Source organism: Leguminivora glycinivorella, chromosome 1, assembly GCF_023078275.1.
Source record: "Leguminivora glycinivorella isolate SPB_JAAS2020 chromosome 1, LegGlyc_1.1, whole genome shotgun sequence".
Taxonomy (NCBI): Eukaryota; Metazoa; Arthropoda; class Insecta; order Lepidoptera; family Tortricidae; genus Leguminivora; species Leguminivora glycinivorella.
Genome location: NC_062971.1, coordinates 31,300,798 through 31,319,434, shown reverse-complemented (window position 1 = coordinate 31,319,434; position 18,637 = coordinate 31,300,798). Strand labels below are relative to the sequence as shown.

The window sequence follows — 18,637 nt, the reverse complement described above, 5'->3', positions numbered from 1 at the left end:
GATGTTTAGCAACGATGATTCATATTGTTATCGCATTCTTTCCATATCCTTATAAGTAGGTAGACAAAAATGGTTAAATTGGACATCAATTCCACCAATGGAATTAACAGTCTTACATAATTATACTATATCTTGTGATATCTAAGCAGTTCGTAAAAACTGAACTAAGTATTTTCAACCAAGACCCATCGTTCGGCAAATTAAGCAAGCACAGAAAGGCAAAGTGTTTTATTACTGTATCGTTAAACTGCTGTTTGTTTTCTTCGTGGCAAATATCCTGCTCGTCGCATTTATCAGCCAGGCAAACGAAGAACTCGAGAAGGGATCGAAGTTGAGTAGCACTGCGTGGTCTGATAAAGGTAGCGGTAAATTAGCTGTTAAATGGTCTCGTGGAACGAATCCTCTTCATCGCACTTATCGGGCAGGCAGACGAAGAACTCGATGAAATTCGTGAAGGGCCCCCGCGAGAAGGGGTTCAGGCAACGCTCCGTGTTTAGGCAAAGTATTATAAAGTACCTATTGTAAACATCATTGAGCTTTCTGCTTGGTTTCCTCGAGGCATGAATTCTGCTCGTCGCATTTATCGGCCCGGCAAACGAAGAACTCTAGAAGGGATGGATGTCGCGTAGCGCTGCGTGGTCTGATATAGGTATCAGCAAATTAGCTGTTAAATGGTCTCCTCGTGGAACAAGTCCTGTTCGTCGCACTTATCGGGCAGGCAGACGAAGAACTCGATGAGATTCATGACGGGCCCCCGCGAGAAGGGGTTCTGGTAGCGGCCGCGTTTGTCCCGCAAGTAGGGGTAGCGCTTGTAGTTGAACATCTCGTTCGTGGTTAAGTTCATACAGGCGTGAAGGATCTGAAAAAGAGGTGTATTTTTAGAAAAGCCATGGAACTCAATTCTTATTTTTAGTGGCGTTCCTATCAGCGAATAAGGTAGCCAGAGCTAAACGAGGATACCGTATGTTAAGGTCAGCATTGTCAGCAACGCGCATGTAACATCTAAGTATAGAGTTACAGGCGTCCATAGTATACAGTGATTGCTTACCATCAGGCGGGTCGTGTGCTTGTTTGCCACCAATTTCCTATTAACACTTTCGAAACCGGGCTCTACGCGGCGCTACGACATTTTCGCTACATACGGGGAAACCCATGTAATCGGCTACGCTTCTACGAGCGGTGTACCCGACAGTCGGGTTCTTGGTAGCGAAAGTGTTAAAGATCATGCTAAGAATAAACCCGATAAATAACTAAATATAACCAGAAAATGTCAGAATTATCATGCGTAATTTTCTGATTTACTCGAATACACTTCAGCTAGAAGTTTTTTTTTGATGAATTCATTTTTTTTTTGCGTCTGATGATATATGAACAACAAGTACAAAAACCAACTTTTTTATGACTTCCTATTGGACAAATATGGGGGGTAAAATATACTTACAGAAGTGCACGTAAGAATCCACCCCAGCGCGCAGAAGGTGAGCGCCTCCAGCAACCCCAACAGGTACAGCAGTCCAAACCCTTCCAGCAGTAAACAGTAGCACGCGAAGTAGATGGACAGCGTGCAGTTAATCGCCACGCTCATCACGAACAAGAAGAACCACATGCGGTTGCGGACGCCAACACAGTTGTAGATGAACGGGCAGTGGTGGTCGAAGTAAGCTACGCAGCGCTTGCAGATGCGACAGTGCTTGGCTCTGAGAACAAAGAGTTTTTTTGTTTTACAAAAGGGCAACTCAAACCTTTAGCTGAACAGCTTTAGCTGTCGGGCCACGCTCAGTGTAGGGTTCCGTAGTTTCCCGCGTTTTTCTCAAAAACTACTCAACCTATCAAGTTCAAAACAATTTTCCTAGAAAGTCTTTCTAAAGTTCTACTTATACTTTGGCGTTTTTTTCATATCTTTTAAACATATGGTTCAAAAGTTAGAGGGGGGGGGGCTAAACCCCTATTCATTTTTAAATACCTATAACAATGGCAACAATATATCACACGTTGGGGTTGAAATGAAAAAAAAAATCAGTCCCTAACAAAACATTTATTTTTTCACTTTTTATTTTACCACTTTGTCGCCGTGATTGATAGACATTTTGGTACCAAATTTGAGCTTTCTAGTGCTTACGGTCACTGAGATTATCCGCGGACGGATGGACGGACGGACAGAGATGCCATAACCATCTTATAAAAATCACAGCTTGTAAAATAACTCCTGCTATCTACTCCTGACAAAAAAAAGAAATGAATAAAAAACGTCGTCGAGTCAAGGAAAATCCCGCAAAAAATTAAAGAAGCAATATGTGACGTTATCTGGGTAAAGGGACCGTATTGTCGATGGCGCTTACGTCCCGCGGCGTCATATTTGTACACGAACATTACTCATAACGCCGTAAGCGCCATCGACAATAAGGTCCCTTTACCCAGATAATGACACATGTTTTTGTTATGCATTGAATCAATTTCATTGTTTTCTATTATTCTAGGTACTAATATCACGCTAAAGAAATACCTAATAATAAAAATTGTTACTGCGGCAAGGCACGAAGTAGTATATAGGTACCTATGTAAGTATGTACCTGAATAACAATCCTTGAACATATTTTCCTCAACTTATTGAAAATCAACTTCGAAATAATAAAACCAAATGTCTACGTGTACTATTTATGCACTTAAAACATTAATATCTGGGCGACCGAGCTTCGCTCGGTTCTATTTTAATATATCACGTCTTTGGATAAAAAAAAACTCTTATAAATACAAAAACAAAAAAAAAGACAAAAAACAAAAACTTAATTTCTGGCCGGGATTCGAAACCCTGACACCTACGATCTATCTGCGTACATTAGACCGACCTCGTGCGACTGAGCTACGCGGAATCGATGCGCGCGCGGCGAAATTAAGGACCATATTTTACGTTTACAAATGCGAAAGAAAAACTCAAGAAAACTCGAAAATTCGCGTTTTCCGGGATCTAAGGCTACGCTAGATCGATTTTTCACCCCCGAAAACCCCCACAAAACAAATTTCAGCGAAATCGTTAGAGCGGTTTCCGAGATCGTCGGTATATATAAATAAATAAATAAATATACAAGAATTGCTCGTTTAATAGTATAAGATAAATATTTTGATCCTTTATTAGGAACTATTTGCCAATTTCTTTCTTCAATTTTTGTTTAGACTTCCCTACACCGCAAGTACCGCAACGCATTGATCATGCTGTATAAATTAAGCATCATGCCAATATTCTCCAAACTGAAGGATGATGTCAACTCGTTGAGTTCATCGACACGACTCTTTTGTCACATAACAAAGACAGACATAATAATTAACATCAACATCGAAATTCGACATAATAATTAACATCAACATCGAAATTCGTTTCACAACGACATGGTTCTAAAATGGCACTTTGCCGACAATATAATACTTACATGCAGGTTTTTTAATACCAGGTACGTCAGTTCGGAGAGAACTAAAGCGGATAGTACAATGTGGTACAGTCACCAGCAATAACATGATACACTACGGATAATCGTACAGTATACATATAGACACATAGAGATCAATAATTTGTTATGCCATAAGACCGTGTCACAAGTTTTTGCGGCCTTCGAAGAGTAAATAGTTATTTTCCCCTCACTAGCTCGGAAACACGTGTTTTGTCCTTTAATACCAGCGGGTAAAAACGCATTTTATCCACTAGTGGGTAAAGTAATTTGACCTTGAATAATGTCGAATTAACTGCTTTAAAATTGAAAAAAGTAGGTGAATTTAGTAATAAAGATGATTTACCACCTGTGGAACTACTGGAAGCAGTGATAAACGCATTTTTTGCGTTGTAGTTTCCTCGCTATAGTGAGGGGAAAAGTTTTGTGTTACACTCGGGTGCAAATTTATTTTACTTCTCGTGTGTTAAAAAACTCGCAAGTTCGGGATTCTATTCACGAACCACTCGCTTCGCTCGTGGTTCAACTATAGAATCCTTTCACTTGCTCGTTTTTCAATTCCACACTCGACGTTAAAATACAACTTTGCCCCCTTGCATAACAAATAACTATTGTTTTACAAGGGGGCAAAGTTGTTGTTTAACCGCACGTGCCAATATTGATACCCGAGCAAGCGAAAGATTCCAATATTGGTTAAACAAACTTTGCTACCGAGTGAAACACAATTTTTTTCACCACACCAACACGAACAAAACACCTACAGACTATAAAGCATCAAACTTAATGAAATCCATCAATTTATTCAATATTTACAATTCAAAATCATCATTTATAGGGAAAATCTACCCATCAAGTTAAAATTTGTATGAAATTACTTTGCTCTCTTGTGGATAAAATGCAATTTTGCAATCTGTTTTCGAATAGCAAAGAGAGCCTTTACCAGTTGGTGTGGTGAAACCACGAGTATTATTGAAGAGAATATGCACAAGCGCATTGCCAAGTTGCAAACTCGTCTTTTATTGTTATTCTCGTGGTTGAATAGCTAAACATTGTAGCAGGTTAAGTAGTAGGGTAGGTAGGTAGGTAGGTAATACCTAGGTACTAGGTACTAAGTAAGTATTCCTTAGTAAAAGAAATAATGGATTTTCCGCATGAGTTATTCATTCATGCAAACAACTAATGAATGTTGAAAAACATGAAACAGAAGGAAATGTCCATAAAATTGCACTAGCCCACACCACTCGTACCTATTATTACATAAAGTTATGTTATAAGGAAATGAAATACATATTATGTGCATGTTTTGTCGGGTTTCCTCGATGTTTACTACTTAGTACTTAGTTTGGTATAGGTATTACCCATACCTATCCCAATCGTTTACCTTAACCTCTGGGTTAGATATCTGGTACTACCTACATAGGCAATAGCTAGGTTACGGCGCCGAGATTAAACTTTATAATGCAAAATGTACGCTGTAGACTAGGAAAGACTGGGAATGGGCCAAATACAAATACTATCAGTGGCCTTGGCGGTTCTAAAAGACGACTGGTGCCGTAGCCGATGGCAGTTCTGCGACGCGAAACGAAAACAAAACGCCGCGAAAGGTAGTCTTGCTCTGTCGCGCCAATACGGAAGAGCGGTAGAGATAGATATCTACGAGCGTTTTGTTTCGTGAGCGTTTGTGCCATTCGGCTACGTACCCTGTATAGACGAAGAAGGATAATAAGGATGACGACTACATAAAAAAATGGCATCGTGTTTAGATTGTCCAAAAAGACTGAACATATTTCGCTTTTTCTAATTAATGAAAAAATACAAAGATATAGAGCATCAAGGTTCCGGAGTGGGGGCTTGTGACGTCACTTCAAAGTAAAAATTGTACCCACATTGTACCTATTAGGCGTGACGTCACGCGAAACTTCAACGCACTGTACCGTCGTAATTTTTCGTTTACGAGAAAAAAAAAAAAAATACGTGTCTAAAATTCTTTGATAATGACTAATCTAATTAGTTTTTTTTAGTCGTCTCGCCTATTATAGTTAGTGAGACATGTTACCTAAGCGGCCTCAGACACCGGCACGTGTGGCACAGCCGGGACAGAATGACGTTCCTCTTCCTCCACTTATCCAGGTACGGGATCTGGCGGATAGCTCGGTAGTAGGTGTCAGAGTTCTGCGGGATGTAGCCCGGGTCCCGCCGGTTCGCGATCACCCAGCTCAGCCACATGATGCCGTTCCAATAGAGGAAGCAATAGTGAGAGAGGCGGAGAGTGTTCCATGTTAGCGGGATGCACTGTGGAAGAAAACTCGCTGTAAATACAAACAGGCAAGTGGTGTGACCTGTGAGACCTGTCCAAGGCGTTCGACTATTTAAGCCACGTAGTGCATCCTACTGGATAATCTATCGTTCTATTTTATCGATAACAGCATGTTAGTAACTATTTATAAAACTGAACCGAATCGGAAGTCGTTAATGATACGGCTTCTAATTAGAATATTACCCAAATCAATTCAGGTGTACCACAAGGAGCAATACCGCGAGGCGCGTTCTTAGCACACAGTCTAAGCTCGGGTAGGTGAACGCGTACTATGCTTGTATGAGTGAAATATGATAGGTCGACTGTTCGCGTTTTTGACAGGCGGTAACTGTGAGGTAACCGAGCGGCAGCGGGCGGCACTTTCAGCGGGGAGCGGTAGTGGCCATACTCTTTATTATACTGTGCCAATACCGTGACATGTTTTTATTTCTTTTTTTTACTCATTGGGTACCTACAGAAGATTAAGCGGGAGAATTTATTGAACCAATATATGAAACATTTATTTAACTTACCCTAAAAACATACATAGGGTAACCCCACAGTAGCACCGACACAAGGAAGAACAACAATGGTCCCTTCGAGTCTCCTGCACCACCAAACAGCAGTGCCCAGAGCTCCGATAATGGAGGCATCCAGTGGGACTTCCTCTTCATTTCCTTCGTGAGGAGTTTGACTACTTCGGCGTGCCGGTGGCTCTGAGCTAGCATGAGAGGGGTCTTGCCGTTTTTGTCACGAGGCTCGAGTTCAGCCTTAACCTGTAAATAATGATCTGGTTATTTATAAACATATGTCCGAAAATGAAGTAAATAAACACTAAAGGTAAGACCAATATGTAGATACCTTCTCACATAGCAATCGGACACAAGTCAAATTCCCCGATAGACACGCCAAGTGCAGCGGCGTCGAGCCAAAATTGTCAGTACAGTGCAGTGGCACTCCAGAATAAATCAGGAGCCGGACCAAATCAGCGTGTCCTTTGTACGCGGCCCAGTGGAGGGCGGTGTCTCCGTTGATGTCTGCGAGCCTGGTGGCGGCGCCCATGCCAAGAAGGTAGGCCGCTGTTGCGGTCTTGCCGTACATGCAGGCGGTCATTAGGGGTGTTAGTCCTGGGGAGAAGACAAGTAGCAGAGAAATATTTGAGAATTCAGGTCAGTTGCACCAAACAGTTCGTCACTTGATACATTGCGGTTAGTCCGTTAAGCAAGTAGTGAGAGTAATCAGTGCATACAATTTACATAAGGTGGGTACTTAGATGCTATGTTTACCTTTAAAGTCAGCAGCGTTGACTGCGACTCCACACTGTAGCAGCACTTGCACCACTGAAGCATGGCCCTTTCTGCAGGCCCAGTGGATAGGACGAGGGCCCTGAAATAAAATACATACAACGATTTTAAAATCTAATGAGGTGGAAAAGAAATTTTCTCCCCCGTTATTGTGCAATGGGGTTAAAATATCCAAAATAGCCATAAGTATAGGTTTAGTTTTTATATTTACTTCTGGTTCAAGAGATTTCAAATTGACACGGAAGTTCCTTAGAGGACCACTAAGAAAGGATTTTTCAAAGTTCACCTCCTAGCATGATAATTTGACAGCACAGAGAACCTCCTATAGAGTGGCAATCTTGTATATTTTGTTCGCGATACGAGTCACCAGTGTTTGGGGTGCGAGGAGCGAAACCAGTATGGTTAAATAAATCAATATACCGATTGTACTTTAATTGAAAAAAATCCGTTTTTTTTAATTTACCCCGAAGAGATAAATACTTAATTGTGTGCTTAGGCATTGCTTATCCAACAGCACGGTACCGCACCGCAGATAAAACTAAACTGAACGATGTGTAATCTCATACAAAATATATAGTTTAAACACAAACCATAATGTTAACGAAATAAACTTTCCTTGTGGTGGTTTATTAAAAATACAAATTTTATAACGCCAAGCTTTTCCACTCATAGAGGTTTCGGAGACGACTGCTTCCAGTTGCAGAGGTAAAAATAAGAAATTTACGAAAAAATGGATTCCGCTTATAGAGGTCCCAAAATTCCTCTTATAGAGGTAACTCGGTCCTGAGGGACTGGGATCGAGAATTTGGGTCCACTTAAAGAGGTTTTCCACTTACCCAGGTTCCACTTATCCAGTTTCCACTGTATTGTCAAGTAATTGGCGCAGTCAGTAGGATTGGTAGAAAAATATTCTTGAATCGAACGTATAAAAATATCTGTTATTAAAGTAAAACTCGTAACAAACGTGATACCTACAGAGTTCTTCATAAAAATAGTCTAACATGAACAAATTTGATCATGAAAGTTATTCTATTTGTTGTCGGTTAGTCTTTGATTGGTAGTTCGCCTCGTACTTACATTGAAATTTGTGACTACCTGAATGCCCATAGTCACAAATTTGAATGAATTGTCAGGAAATAACGTATATATAATACTATCCCGCTTCCATCCAGGTCTAGAATATTAGGTAGGTACTGGTCTACTGAGTAATGCTAGTCTAACTACTAATAGGTATACTGACCTGAGTACCCAAGCAGGACAGATCTACAGGAGCCCCCCTCTCCAAGAGATATCGCATGACTGCCACACTACCATCCAGCGCCGCCCAGTGTGCGGGTGTGTACCCATGTTGGTCGCGAGCGCTGAGCACCTCCACGCCAAGCTTTTCCACTAGCCGCTCGATTTCTGATACTTCACTGCAAGACAAAAGAGATTACAGTACAACGGATAAGTATATCTGCTTATTTAATCAAACTTTAGCCTAACTTAAGTTCATGGTCACCGAAACAGCGGTCGCTACTTACTTATTGGCGTGGGGGATACCTATAGGTAGAATCCTACGCAACTTATCATCAACTAACCGCCTTATTAGTACCGTGGCGATCTAAAGTATGTAGAATTCCTCAACCTCAGTGCATGCATGGTAAGTACAGTCAACCAATTGGAACCACTAGGCCACTGTAGAACTATGTCATAGTGACGTTATACCTCTAAATCAGATTGTAAGAAACCTCTTACTGCTTGTCATTTTGACATGGTTGTAGTGGCCTAGGGTTCCAATTGGTTGACTGTACCTAACTACAGTGTATCTCAACCTCACTGGTAGCTAATTACCTATCTACAATGTATTTATTATATGTAATGTGTAATATTATTAATGCAATAAAGATATTTGAATTTGAATTTAAGCTTACCTAGACCTAACGGCCTCAAAGATCAGCTGGTGCAGGTCTGAGTGGTGGTAGCTGGTGATGGTGCGCGGCGGCGCCGCGGGCGCGTCCGGGGACATGGGGGAGCAGGGCGGCAGCGGCTCCTCGGCCGCCATGCTGCAGGGGGGCGGCTGCGGCAGCGCCCACACGCCGCGCGCCGCCCCCGGGCTCGGGTACACCTGTTTTATACCAATGGTTTTATCGTACGATTTCACTATTGAACATTTAATTTTCCCAGAATTGGAATAAATTAAACTTTACTTGCTCATTCTTCAAGTTTTTCGACTTGGATTTGCTTCGTTGAACAAAAATTGGGACATAGATTACATTAGAGATGTCATCATTGTATCCTTAACTACATCAACAAACCAACTTCACATGTAGGATCCGGTTCGAAGGACCAAAAAGTGGGTCCCTTAAAGGAACTATCGAGATGATTGTTATTATTGTCAGCTGTATTTCTATTCTACAACAACAATTACCAATCATGAACTACGATTGTCATTTGTACGGATTGATCCTCTATGTTACCAAGAGTTTGACAAGTGACAATAACTAAAACAATGCCAACTTCTACCTACGTAGGTACCCACTTCATAAATCGTAATTCTCGAGCGCGTAATCGTCCTTCAGATGCCATACACCTTGTCAAACTCAACCCTTCACTCACATTCTACTAAATAGGTTATTTATGTCACACTACCTTACTGCTCACGGTGAGGCCTACGCCCCCCGCTACTGCCGACCCTTCGCTCTCCACCACGGCCGCTCCACGCGACTCCCTCCCCAAACTACTAGGTACACTAGGTACCACGCACTCCACACTCGTTCACTCACAGGGCTAAAACAGCCAACTATAAACTTCAGTAATTAATAAATAAACCAGGTGACCGGTTGACTGCTGCGTTTTGCTACAAATTTATCGATTTACGCTAAGGAAGTTCAGGCATGCGCCGATTGGGGTTGGAGGAAAGTTTCAAAAAGTTTTGACCTCATACAATTAATGAAATTGGTAATTTAGTTTTCATTTCAAACTTCTGTTATAAAAACGCAACTCGAGCATGTACAAACCAGCTAAATTAATTAACCATTTTAATTGACGCGTTAAATATTGCATTGCAAAATGGCCATGTTACGAACTATTGTTGACAGAGTTGAATAGCACTCATAATAGAAGCGTGGAGTGCATGATATTACGTCGAGTATTAATAAACTTATAAAAACATTTGTAGGTACACGTATTTAAATAATATACACATTCTCTCTATTATATATCTAATCTATTATATCTCTTTATATAATTTTGAATATACATTATTTGTATTTGGGTGTTACGTGTATATTGGATTAATTGTCCAATTTTTGATCAAATTTGATTTGTATGTCACATTAGGTCGGAAAGATGTTTGTAGTAAACAGGAAAATATAATTATTTCATAATATTTACCCAGGTAGGCGCTTAGGTCATCTACCGTCTAGCTACATAGGTATGTAGCTAGTATCCCTAGATCCCTACTTTTACCTAGGTGTACCTACTAGTCCTATAACCTACTTCCATTATTCGTCGTAACTTCATACTTACAATGTTTGACACAACTTTGATATAAGATGATCAGCTCTTTTCATACATTAAAATTAAATTGCCTTCTACCATTCCAACAATAGCCCGAAGGTCACGAACAATATTGGGCCTAGGTTATCGTCGGGAGACGCCTACTGGTGCTTTCTCGTTTCGGTCACCGACACACATTTCACTATACTATGCGTCATCGGAGCACGCACGTGTTATAACAGAAACTATAAATAGGCTTATCTCTATTGTATTGGTATATAACTTACGTCCTTTTGGAATGGAACGATAGTGTTTGCAGTACCGCAGTTGCCGCTAGCATTTTGTAGGTCGCGATGGCAGATGTCTAGCGCCATCTAGTCGCTAAGCGGTGGAAACTGATAACATTGTATGGTGAGAAGATAAGGTGTATTTAAGCCACACGCAATAAGGTCAAGATAAGTGGCGATGAGTTGGTGCACTGTTTTTGGCACGTAGGATTGCAGTGTCACGTACATTCGTATTTATGAATAGTTGAGATAATAGGCTATCTATAATAAAATTGATATATCGATATTTTAATTGTCTTAGGATAAGCTATTAAACATTAAAGGGTTTGCCCCAATCAAGTCAATTACAAATACCAGAAGAAAACTATATTAATTATAAATCCTTCCTCCTTAAAAAGATAATTAAAAATCCTTAAAAAGTAAATTATTTAAGTACTTAATTATAATTAACTTAATTTTCATTACAACTAGGGAACAAATCAAATTATTTTATTGAATATTTTTCGATTTGTTCTTTTTTTTCAAGTAGTCACACTACTATATATAAATTATAAATTTAAATAGATATCATACACAAAAGAAAAAAAACCTGTCGTTTTTTCTTTCGTATGATATCTATTTAAATTTTTAATTTTCATTGTTCAATAAAAAAAATTAATGTAAAAAATACTAGCAAGCTTACAATAAATAATTATTATTGCATTCTTGTTTAGAGCAACATATTAAACAAATTATCTAAATGCTGTAAATTTATGTATAAGTTTAAGAAAAATATTTGGGGATATAGGAAATTTGGATTTGTAAAAATATAATGAAAATAAAAAAAAGAACTTAAAAAATTAAGAAGATAAATATATTTTATTTAAAAATAATGCATTTTGTTAAATATTAGTTACATTTATCCAAATAAGGGATAATAGAATAGAAATCAAAACAGTGTCTAAAATTGTGAAAATGAACTTTAATTCAGCAAATTTTATACTAAATGTATAAATATGATATATCTAGATCTCATTTTCACTACCTAAATAGACATCATGTTATAAAAAGTGTACAACTAAAACTAGTAGTTGATTAAACATCTCAATGTGGCTTATCAATTAGTAAGATCTTGTAAAAGCACTTCCTTTAAAATGGTTTATTATACTTAAATAATAGATAAAAATAATGAAGCTACAATAGCTCACAACTCACAACTGATGTTGAATTTCCAAACAACAATTTTCAATACAATCTTAAACGTCTAGTAAACTTGAAATATTTAACGAGCAAACTGAATAAATTATTATTCATAATAAGAAACAAACTTAACAATGTTGATAGCTCAAAGTAATATAATATTTTCAACAAGAGTCGCCAGACTTCACAAAGGTGTACGAGTCAAGAGTCAGATTATTTTGATGCAGTTTGTATATGCGGACCAATAATTGTTTTGTCTATTTACTGTATTGATATTGTAAATTTTTTTAAGGCTTTCTCTTAGACATTATCTTTTTTGTGTTTTGAAACTAACAGAGAGAGGCTGGGAGTGGAGAACATAGCCGTTGAGGGCCTGGATGGCCATGGCGGCCTGGTCATAGTTCCTCATTGTCACAAAGCCAAAACCTTTGCTCTTGTTAGAGTGGTGGTCTTTGATAATCTTAACCGACACTATAGCACCATACGGACCAAACAGCTGCCACAGAGTCAGCTCCTCTACCTCAGGAGCAATATTATAAATGTAGATAGACCATGTGCTCGGTGAGCTGTGATCTCCTATAGCACCCATATGATTAATCCAATGATAAGGTTTGACCAATGCATTTTTAGTAAAGTTATTATTATTGTTTTTATGTTTATTAGGGTTAGTCTTATTAGCATACTTAACAGTTAAAGGGTGTAAAAAACCTGGCGGGGTAGTGCCATTGATGCTTTGAATGGCTCTTTCCGCTTCATATTGGTGTTCAAATAAGACAAAAGCTATACCTGCAGCAATGCGGGAATTAACTATTTTACCGAATTGTGCGAAAAGTCCGTGTAAGTCCTGCAAGGTGAGTTCGTTGGGCAGGTTACACACGTAGAGGTTCCAGTCGGCTTCCGGCTTCGTGGGCGGCTTCGTCTCGGGGTTCAGCAGCGCGTGGGACACTTTGAGCGTCTTGTTCTGCATCAGCAGGCCGTTGAAGGCCTTTCGAGCCTTCACCGCATCCTCAGCACTCGCGTACTCCACGAACCCGTATCCTCTGTTGGCTATCAGCTTGCAGCTTTCCAGTTTACCCATTGTGGAAAACAGCGAAAACATCATATCCTGTGTCATGACTTCAGGAATATAATTGACGATGAGTTTGGTGGGTGATTCGTCCGGCCCATATTCGATATTTTCATGACAATTACCGCCTTGACACGATTCCGACATTTTTTAATTGTTGTCGGTGAATGACATTTCAGCTGAATGTTGCCTTTTTTTTCTTCTCGTTCAGAAATTCATCAACTTTCTTTTCAGGTTATTTAAGTCCGACATACACCTACGTACCATACAATCTAATGTTATATTTTTGTCACAAATTAAAATGGATGCTATCTACTACAGAGAAAAGAAATATCATTTTTTTTCTGTTAAAATAAATATAAATAGGCCTTTGTATAATATTTTTTAATAATATCCCTTTTTTTAAATTGTTATGTTGGCTAAACTATCATGATCCATCAATGGTCAATGGGCATGCTTATAACTTATCTGTGGCATGGGTGGGGTGCTTTTTGGCGCGCAGTTCAAAAGTCCAAAAAGGAACTAAAACTATAGTTTGTACTTTTGGCAATTGAAAAAAGTGATCCAGGGGTAGTGAACCTTTTAAGGCCAGATTGAAGATCAAAACTATTGGTGGCTACTTGGTACTTTTTATTTATGGTGAGCCAATTTTAATGATTATAAACGCATAAATGGTAAGTAAGGTGAAAGTAACAATGCGATACCTTGTATTTTTAGGCATTTAAAAAACTGTGAACAAACCGTCAAAGGGGTTGTTTATAAGATAACGTTTGGTTCCTGTTCAATTATTCATATTTAAAAATAATTCAGCTCACTACTATAGTCCGTTCCGTTAGAAAAACATATACTTAATTTTAACAAATACATTACAAAAGGAGTGTAGGTATAAGTTTTAATACTTTTAATGGGACGGTACCTATTAAATATTACTGAATCAAGTAAACTACCATCTAGTGTACAAAAAAACATAAATATAACAATCATCATCTCATACGTAGAAACCGAAGGTCGAAAACACAAATATCGAACTCGGAACAGATGATGATGATGATTGATACCAAGCATCGAACAAATAAAATTAAAAATCGCGTAAGGGTTAGTACCCATAGCTGGGCATTAACTCGTTAATCCGTTAATTAACGAAGTTAACATTTTGATTAACGGATTAACTTTTAAGTTAACTTTAAAAAATGTTAACGGATTCGTTAACTTCCGTTAAATTTCTTCGAGTCCGTTAATCGTTAATCCAGTTCCGCACGCGCCGAGTAAAACTTGCTCTGACCGCTACTGTAAAAGCCCCGAGTAAGGCGAAACCTAGGATTTTCACGTAAATTCACAATCTACAGACAAGTTGGTGCCTTTGGATCACTTGTCTGAGACCTGCTAAAGTTTATTAGTCCTACTGCACCCATCACTAACTGCGAAATAGAATGTAAATCGTCAGGCATGACACACAAATCGCGCAACCGACGTATCAAGCCAGAGTGCAGAGTGCAGCAGGCCGCGCTATCTACCAAGTTACCGTGGGTCACAACTTCGATTAGAGGTGTCTCAATCCGAGGAACCTACGCACCATGACTACGACCGCATGATTGACCCAATAAAACATATAAAACCTAGAATTTACCGAACCAACGTCGATATAAGTCCAAAGAGAACAATATTTATTAACATTTTGCTTTTACGAATTGGCAGCTGGGATTTTTTAAGAGATTTTGGCGAACTCCGGGCTTTTACAGTAACATATTAAACTTACGCAAATACTAAATAGTTGCGTAAAGTTTTTTTTATAGCGATTAACGGATTATCGATTAACTTTAACTTCCGTTAAATTTGTTGAAATGTATCGCTTTAACGATTAACGAAGTTAACTTTTAAAGTAACGGATTAGCGATTATCGAAGTTAACGCTCCGCCCACACGGATGTAACAGTTGCACGGCGACATTTTTTGTCTCTGTCGTGCGTCTAAGGAGTGACGACAGAGACAAAAAATGTCGCCGTGCAACTGTTGCATCCGTGTGCGCGGGCCCTAACTATTTGATTAACGGTGACCAGCTATGTTAGTACCTTTATATTTTAGTAGTGTTACACCCAGATTAAAATGCAACCATGAGTTTTAAACCTCTGAAAAATTGGGTACTTTTTGGTAGATAATTATCCGAAGAAAATAATAATATTCGTTATGGCCCCTGTACACACATGGCCAACGGTTCCACCAGCCCTTTGTGAAACCCCTTGGCCAAGATAAGAGCCGCTGTTTACACATTGGCGAACCAATCACTTGGCATTGGCTCTTCATGAAAGATGGACGTGGAATGAAAAAATCTAGGAAATTCTTGGTCATAGACGTTGTCAGAAAAAAAATATTAAAAAATAATAACCCCGTAGTAAAATTAAATTATTTGCAATATTAACAATTTTTTGAATATTCTGATAAGAACATTTATCTTTTTTAGGAAATACATTAAACATTTGCAAGGTTATTTTATTTCCTAAAATCTACACTATTATTGGCATAGATAAACTTATTATTTTCGTAAATATATCACTACTGTCCTCTCTGACGGCTGACGACCAACTGAATGAAGCGCCAACGTGTAAACGCAGTTGGCCATTGGCGCCAAGATCCTTTTGATGTGTGGAAAAAAACCGACACGAATCGGTTGGCCGGCAAGCGCAAGCGCCAACTGCCAACTTACGGCCAAGTAGCCCTCTACACACATGGCCAAGGGGGTTGGTGGAACTGTTGGCCATGCATGATGTACAGCGGCCATTAAACGCAATGAAGATATGTTTGTATTTGTGAAGGTGAAACGAAATTACATGTTATTGGAATGAAATGGAAAATTGTAGTGAGCTCAATTACTTTAAAATAAGGAAAAAAAATCAGGAACCAAACGTTACCTAATACATAAACCCTTAAATTTGACAGCTCGGGTTTGTTTACACTTTTTTCAACTGCTAAAAGTACAACGTATAAGCTTTTTGGTTAGGCTTGGGTAAGGCCTACTCGAATGACTATTTAAACTGCTTTGACGATTTAGGTGTCCCTGATGCCGTTGAAAAGTTTACTTACTGAATAAAGCCAGATCAATCCATTTTCGTTACTTAGGTCTTACAATTATATTATGCAGTTAAAATGTGAAGCAAAGCATATAACTATACAACCATGTCGGTTTTAAATACTACCGGGACACAAACAGAGTAGAAAACTGGCATACTTAAAAAGGAAATTTAAAAAATCTGACCGCTTTTATAATTAAAAAAAAACGTAAAATGAGAAAATAAAGCAGTTTACAGACTTTTGCATATATTTATTAGTACACTGACATAGTTACACCACTGCATATTAATTCTACATAAACTTCTTACTTAAAATCACAGCTATTGAGGGTACGACAATAGATTCCATACCTAGGTGGTAATTTGATATATAAAGGCAATAAAATAATCACAGTTCAACTGAACAGAACCTAGAAATAGGTTCACAAGATAATGAAACTATTTTAGTATACGGAAACGGCTACTGATTTGAAAGTCCCTGCGCAGAAAGCAAATCTATAAGCTATATACATGCCAAATGCTTTCGCCAGAAAATTAAAAGTACTAATTGAACTATACAACTTATTGATTTGAAAGTTGCGCAAACTAGAAAACATTAATATGGGAAATTTTGAAAGTTTCACTAGACATATGGGGAATTTAATTTATGAAATGGATTGTTTAGAATTTTTCCTATCTTCAAAATTTTGCAATATTTTTCGGAATGTTTCCGTGCACAGCTTACATAATTATATTATAACATCTCTTATATTAAGTAAAACATGCATTTTGAAGTATAATGGGTGGCTATGGTATACTCTTGCGAAATAAAGATATAGACCCTCTTTATAGCACATAAAACTTGTCCTGATAGCACATTTGACGTTGCAAATCCCATGCAGGGTTAGATTGGTTGGGCTCTAGAAGCAAAGAGTTTTTAACAGTAGATTATTAACTACTAATTTTAGCTGAACATATTACATGGGGGTCAAACTGATAGGTATTAGGTGCTGTATATTTGGCATTCCAATAATTCATACGGAACGGGACACCCTGTATATTACTTTTGTACGAAGTTGCTTGTATTTATAGAAAAGATTGAATAACACATACGTATATAAGTAGCGCTTAGCGAACAATTTAATATAACGTATTTAAGTAATTTTAAATATTATTGGCTACTAATAAAGTAAAGCCTCGAGGCGGTGGAAAAGGTTTTCGTGTGTTGAGCGTTATATTAGTTAATTTATTAGCAAATTATTATGATTATAACGTTTGATATTCCTAAGTTTTTTTTCAGGAGTCAACTCAATATTGAAATTATATAAAAATATACGACATTGATTTTGTTGTATATTTTTATAGTATCTTAAATGTGTAGTACTGGTGCGAGTACCAGTTTACGATACCACTTAATAGAATACATAACTACCACTTATTTAAGTGTAACAATATGTCTTGAAATGCATTTCAAATCCAACTGTATACATATATAATCATCATTATTGTAAAACTAATAGGTTATAATTATAAACATCGACTGAGGCATATAACACTACAATGTAATATTATGCTAAATACTGTACCACAACACAATCTAGTGTAGTAATTAATTAACAATAAGCATAACAACAACAACAACACAAAAAATAACATACACCAAAGCAAAAAATACCCAAGGTATCGCATAATCTCAATTCGGAATGTTAACAGTATCACATAATAAATAGAGTAGGTACCTACACATATAGCTTTAATAGTAATCTAGACTTTGTGACTAATCAATATAATGCACGCTCGTATGTGTGTCGTTCTTACAGCAAATGGACCTGAGTACGAATTAAATATGCATGCATCTTTAGAGATGTTCATCTAACACCATCAGCTGCCTGGTGGTACTGAGCCTTTTGTCTAAGAACGACACTTTTAATAATTACATTTTAATAACTTCTCATAATTTGAATTTATATTATAATACTTTTTTATCCGTAAGTCACGATTCATTTAAAAATAAATTCATTTAACAGCTATATAATTATACAAAAGAAAAACAGATCTAAAATCTTGCTACATACAATTATTGTCATGATCGGGAAAATAAATAAATGTTTATCAAAATCTTTGGTGATCCAAATCGTCAGTGGACGTGAGAGCTTGCTGCCAACATCGAAAAATCAAAATCGTTATTTGCTTTTTTATCACTCTTGATGGCAGAGAAGCATAATTATAACTTTTTTAGATGTTGTCTACGAACTCTCTGGCAAGGAGACCATAGTTCAGGCTACATGGTTCACCATGCAAAGCAATAATGGTTTAATAGGGCAGTATTCAAAGGTTTAGGTCAAACAAACCTATAAAACAAGTCATGCGAATTTATATATATAAATCTCCTGACTATAGTAATCTTACCATCCACCAGTGCAATCTTATTTGGTAAAGCTTAGGCCCTCCTATACCGCACTGTTTTGTGTCAAAGTCGTACCATTTTAAACTATGGAGATGATGTTATAAGGCTTAAATTTGTAATAATCGGCAATGTCAT

The 18,637-nt window shown here is 37.9% G+C and overlaps 2 protein-coding genes and 1 long non-coding RNA gene across 3 annotated transcripts; 1 reads left to right on the top strand and 2 right to left on the bottom strand.

Annotated features, from left to right (window-relative positions):
• Positions 1-213: 213 nt before the first annotated feature.
• Positions 214-9,866, bottom strand: LOC125233701 (probable protein S-acyltransferase 23). The gene is made up of 9 exons (XM_048139803.1): positions 9,672-9,866; positions 8,954-9,147; positions 8,281-8,455; positions 7,023-7,122; positions 6,598-6,863; positions 6,270-6,512; positions 5,497-5,732; positions 1,442-1,697; positions 214-859 (listed from the first exon to the last, which is right to left on the bottom strand). Exons 2-9 carry the CDS (start codon positions 9,082-9,084, stop codon positions 668-670), a joined length of 1,599 nt encoding a protein of 532 aa, XP_047995760.1. The 5' UTR covers positions 9,085-9,147; positions 9,672-9,866; the 3' UTR covers positions 214-667.
• A 1,810-nt stretch (positions 9,867-11,676) lies between these two features.
• Positions 11,677-13,346, bottom strand: LOC125227132 (ELAV-like protein 1). The gene has a single exon (XM_048131354.1). The coding sequence runs from the start codon at positions 13,197-13,199 to the stop codon at positions 12,294-12,296; it is 906 nt and encodes a 301-aa protein (XP_047987311.1). The 5' UTR covers positions 13,200-13,346; the 3' UTR covers positions 11,677-12,293.
• A 2,569-nt stretch (positions 13,347-15,915) lies between these two features.
• On the top strand, positions 15,916-16,278 carry LOC125233224. Its single transcript, XR_007177838.1, has 2 exons — positions 15,916-16,097; positions 16,166-16,278. It is a non-coding gene; the product is annotated as an uncharacterized LOC125233224 (long non-coding RNA).
• The last annotated feature ends 2,359 nt before the right edge of the window (positions 16,279-18,637 follow it).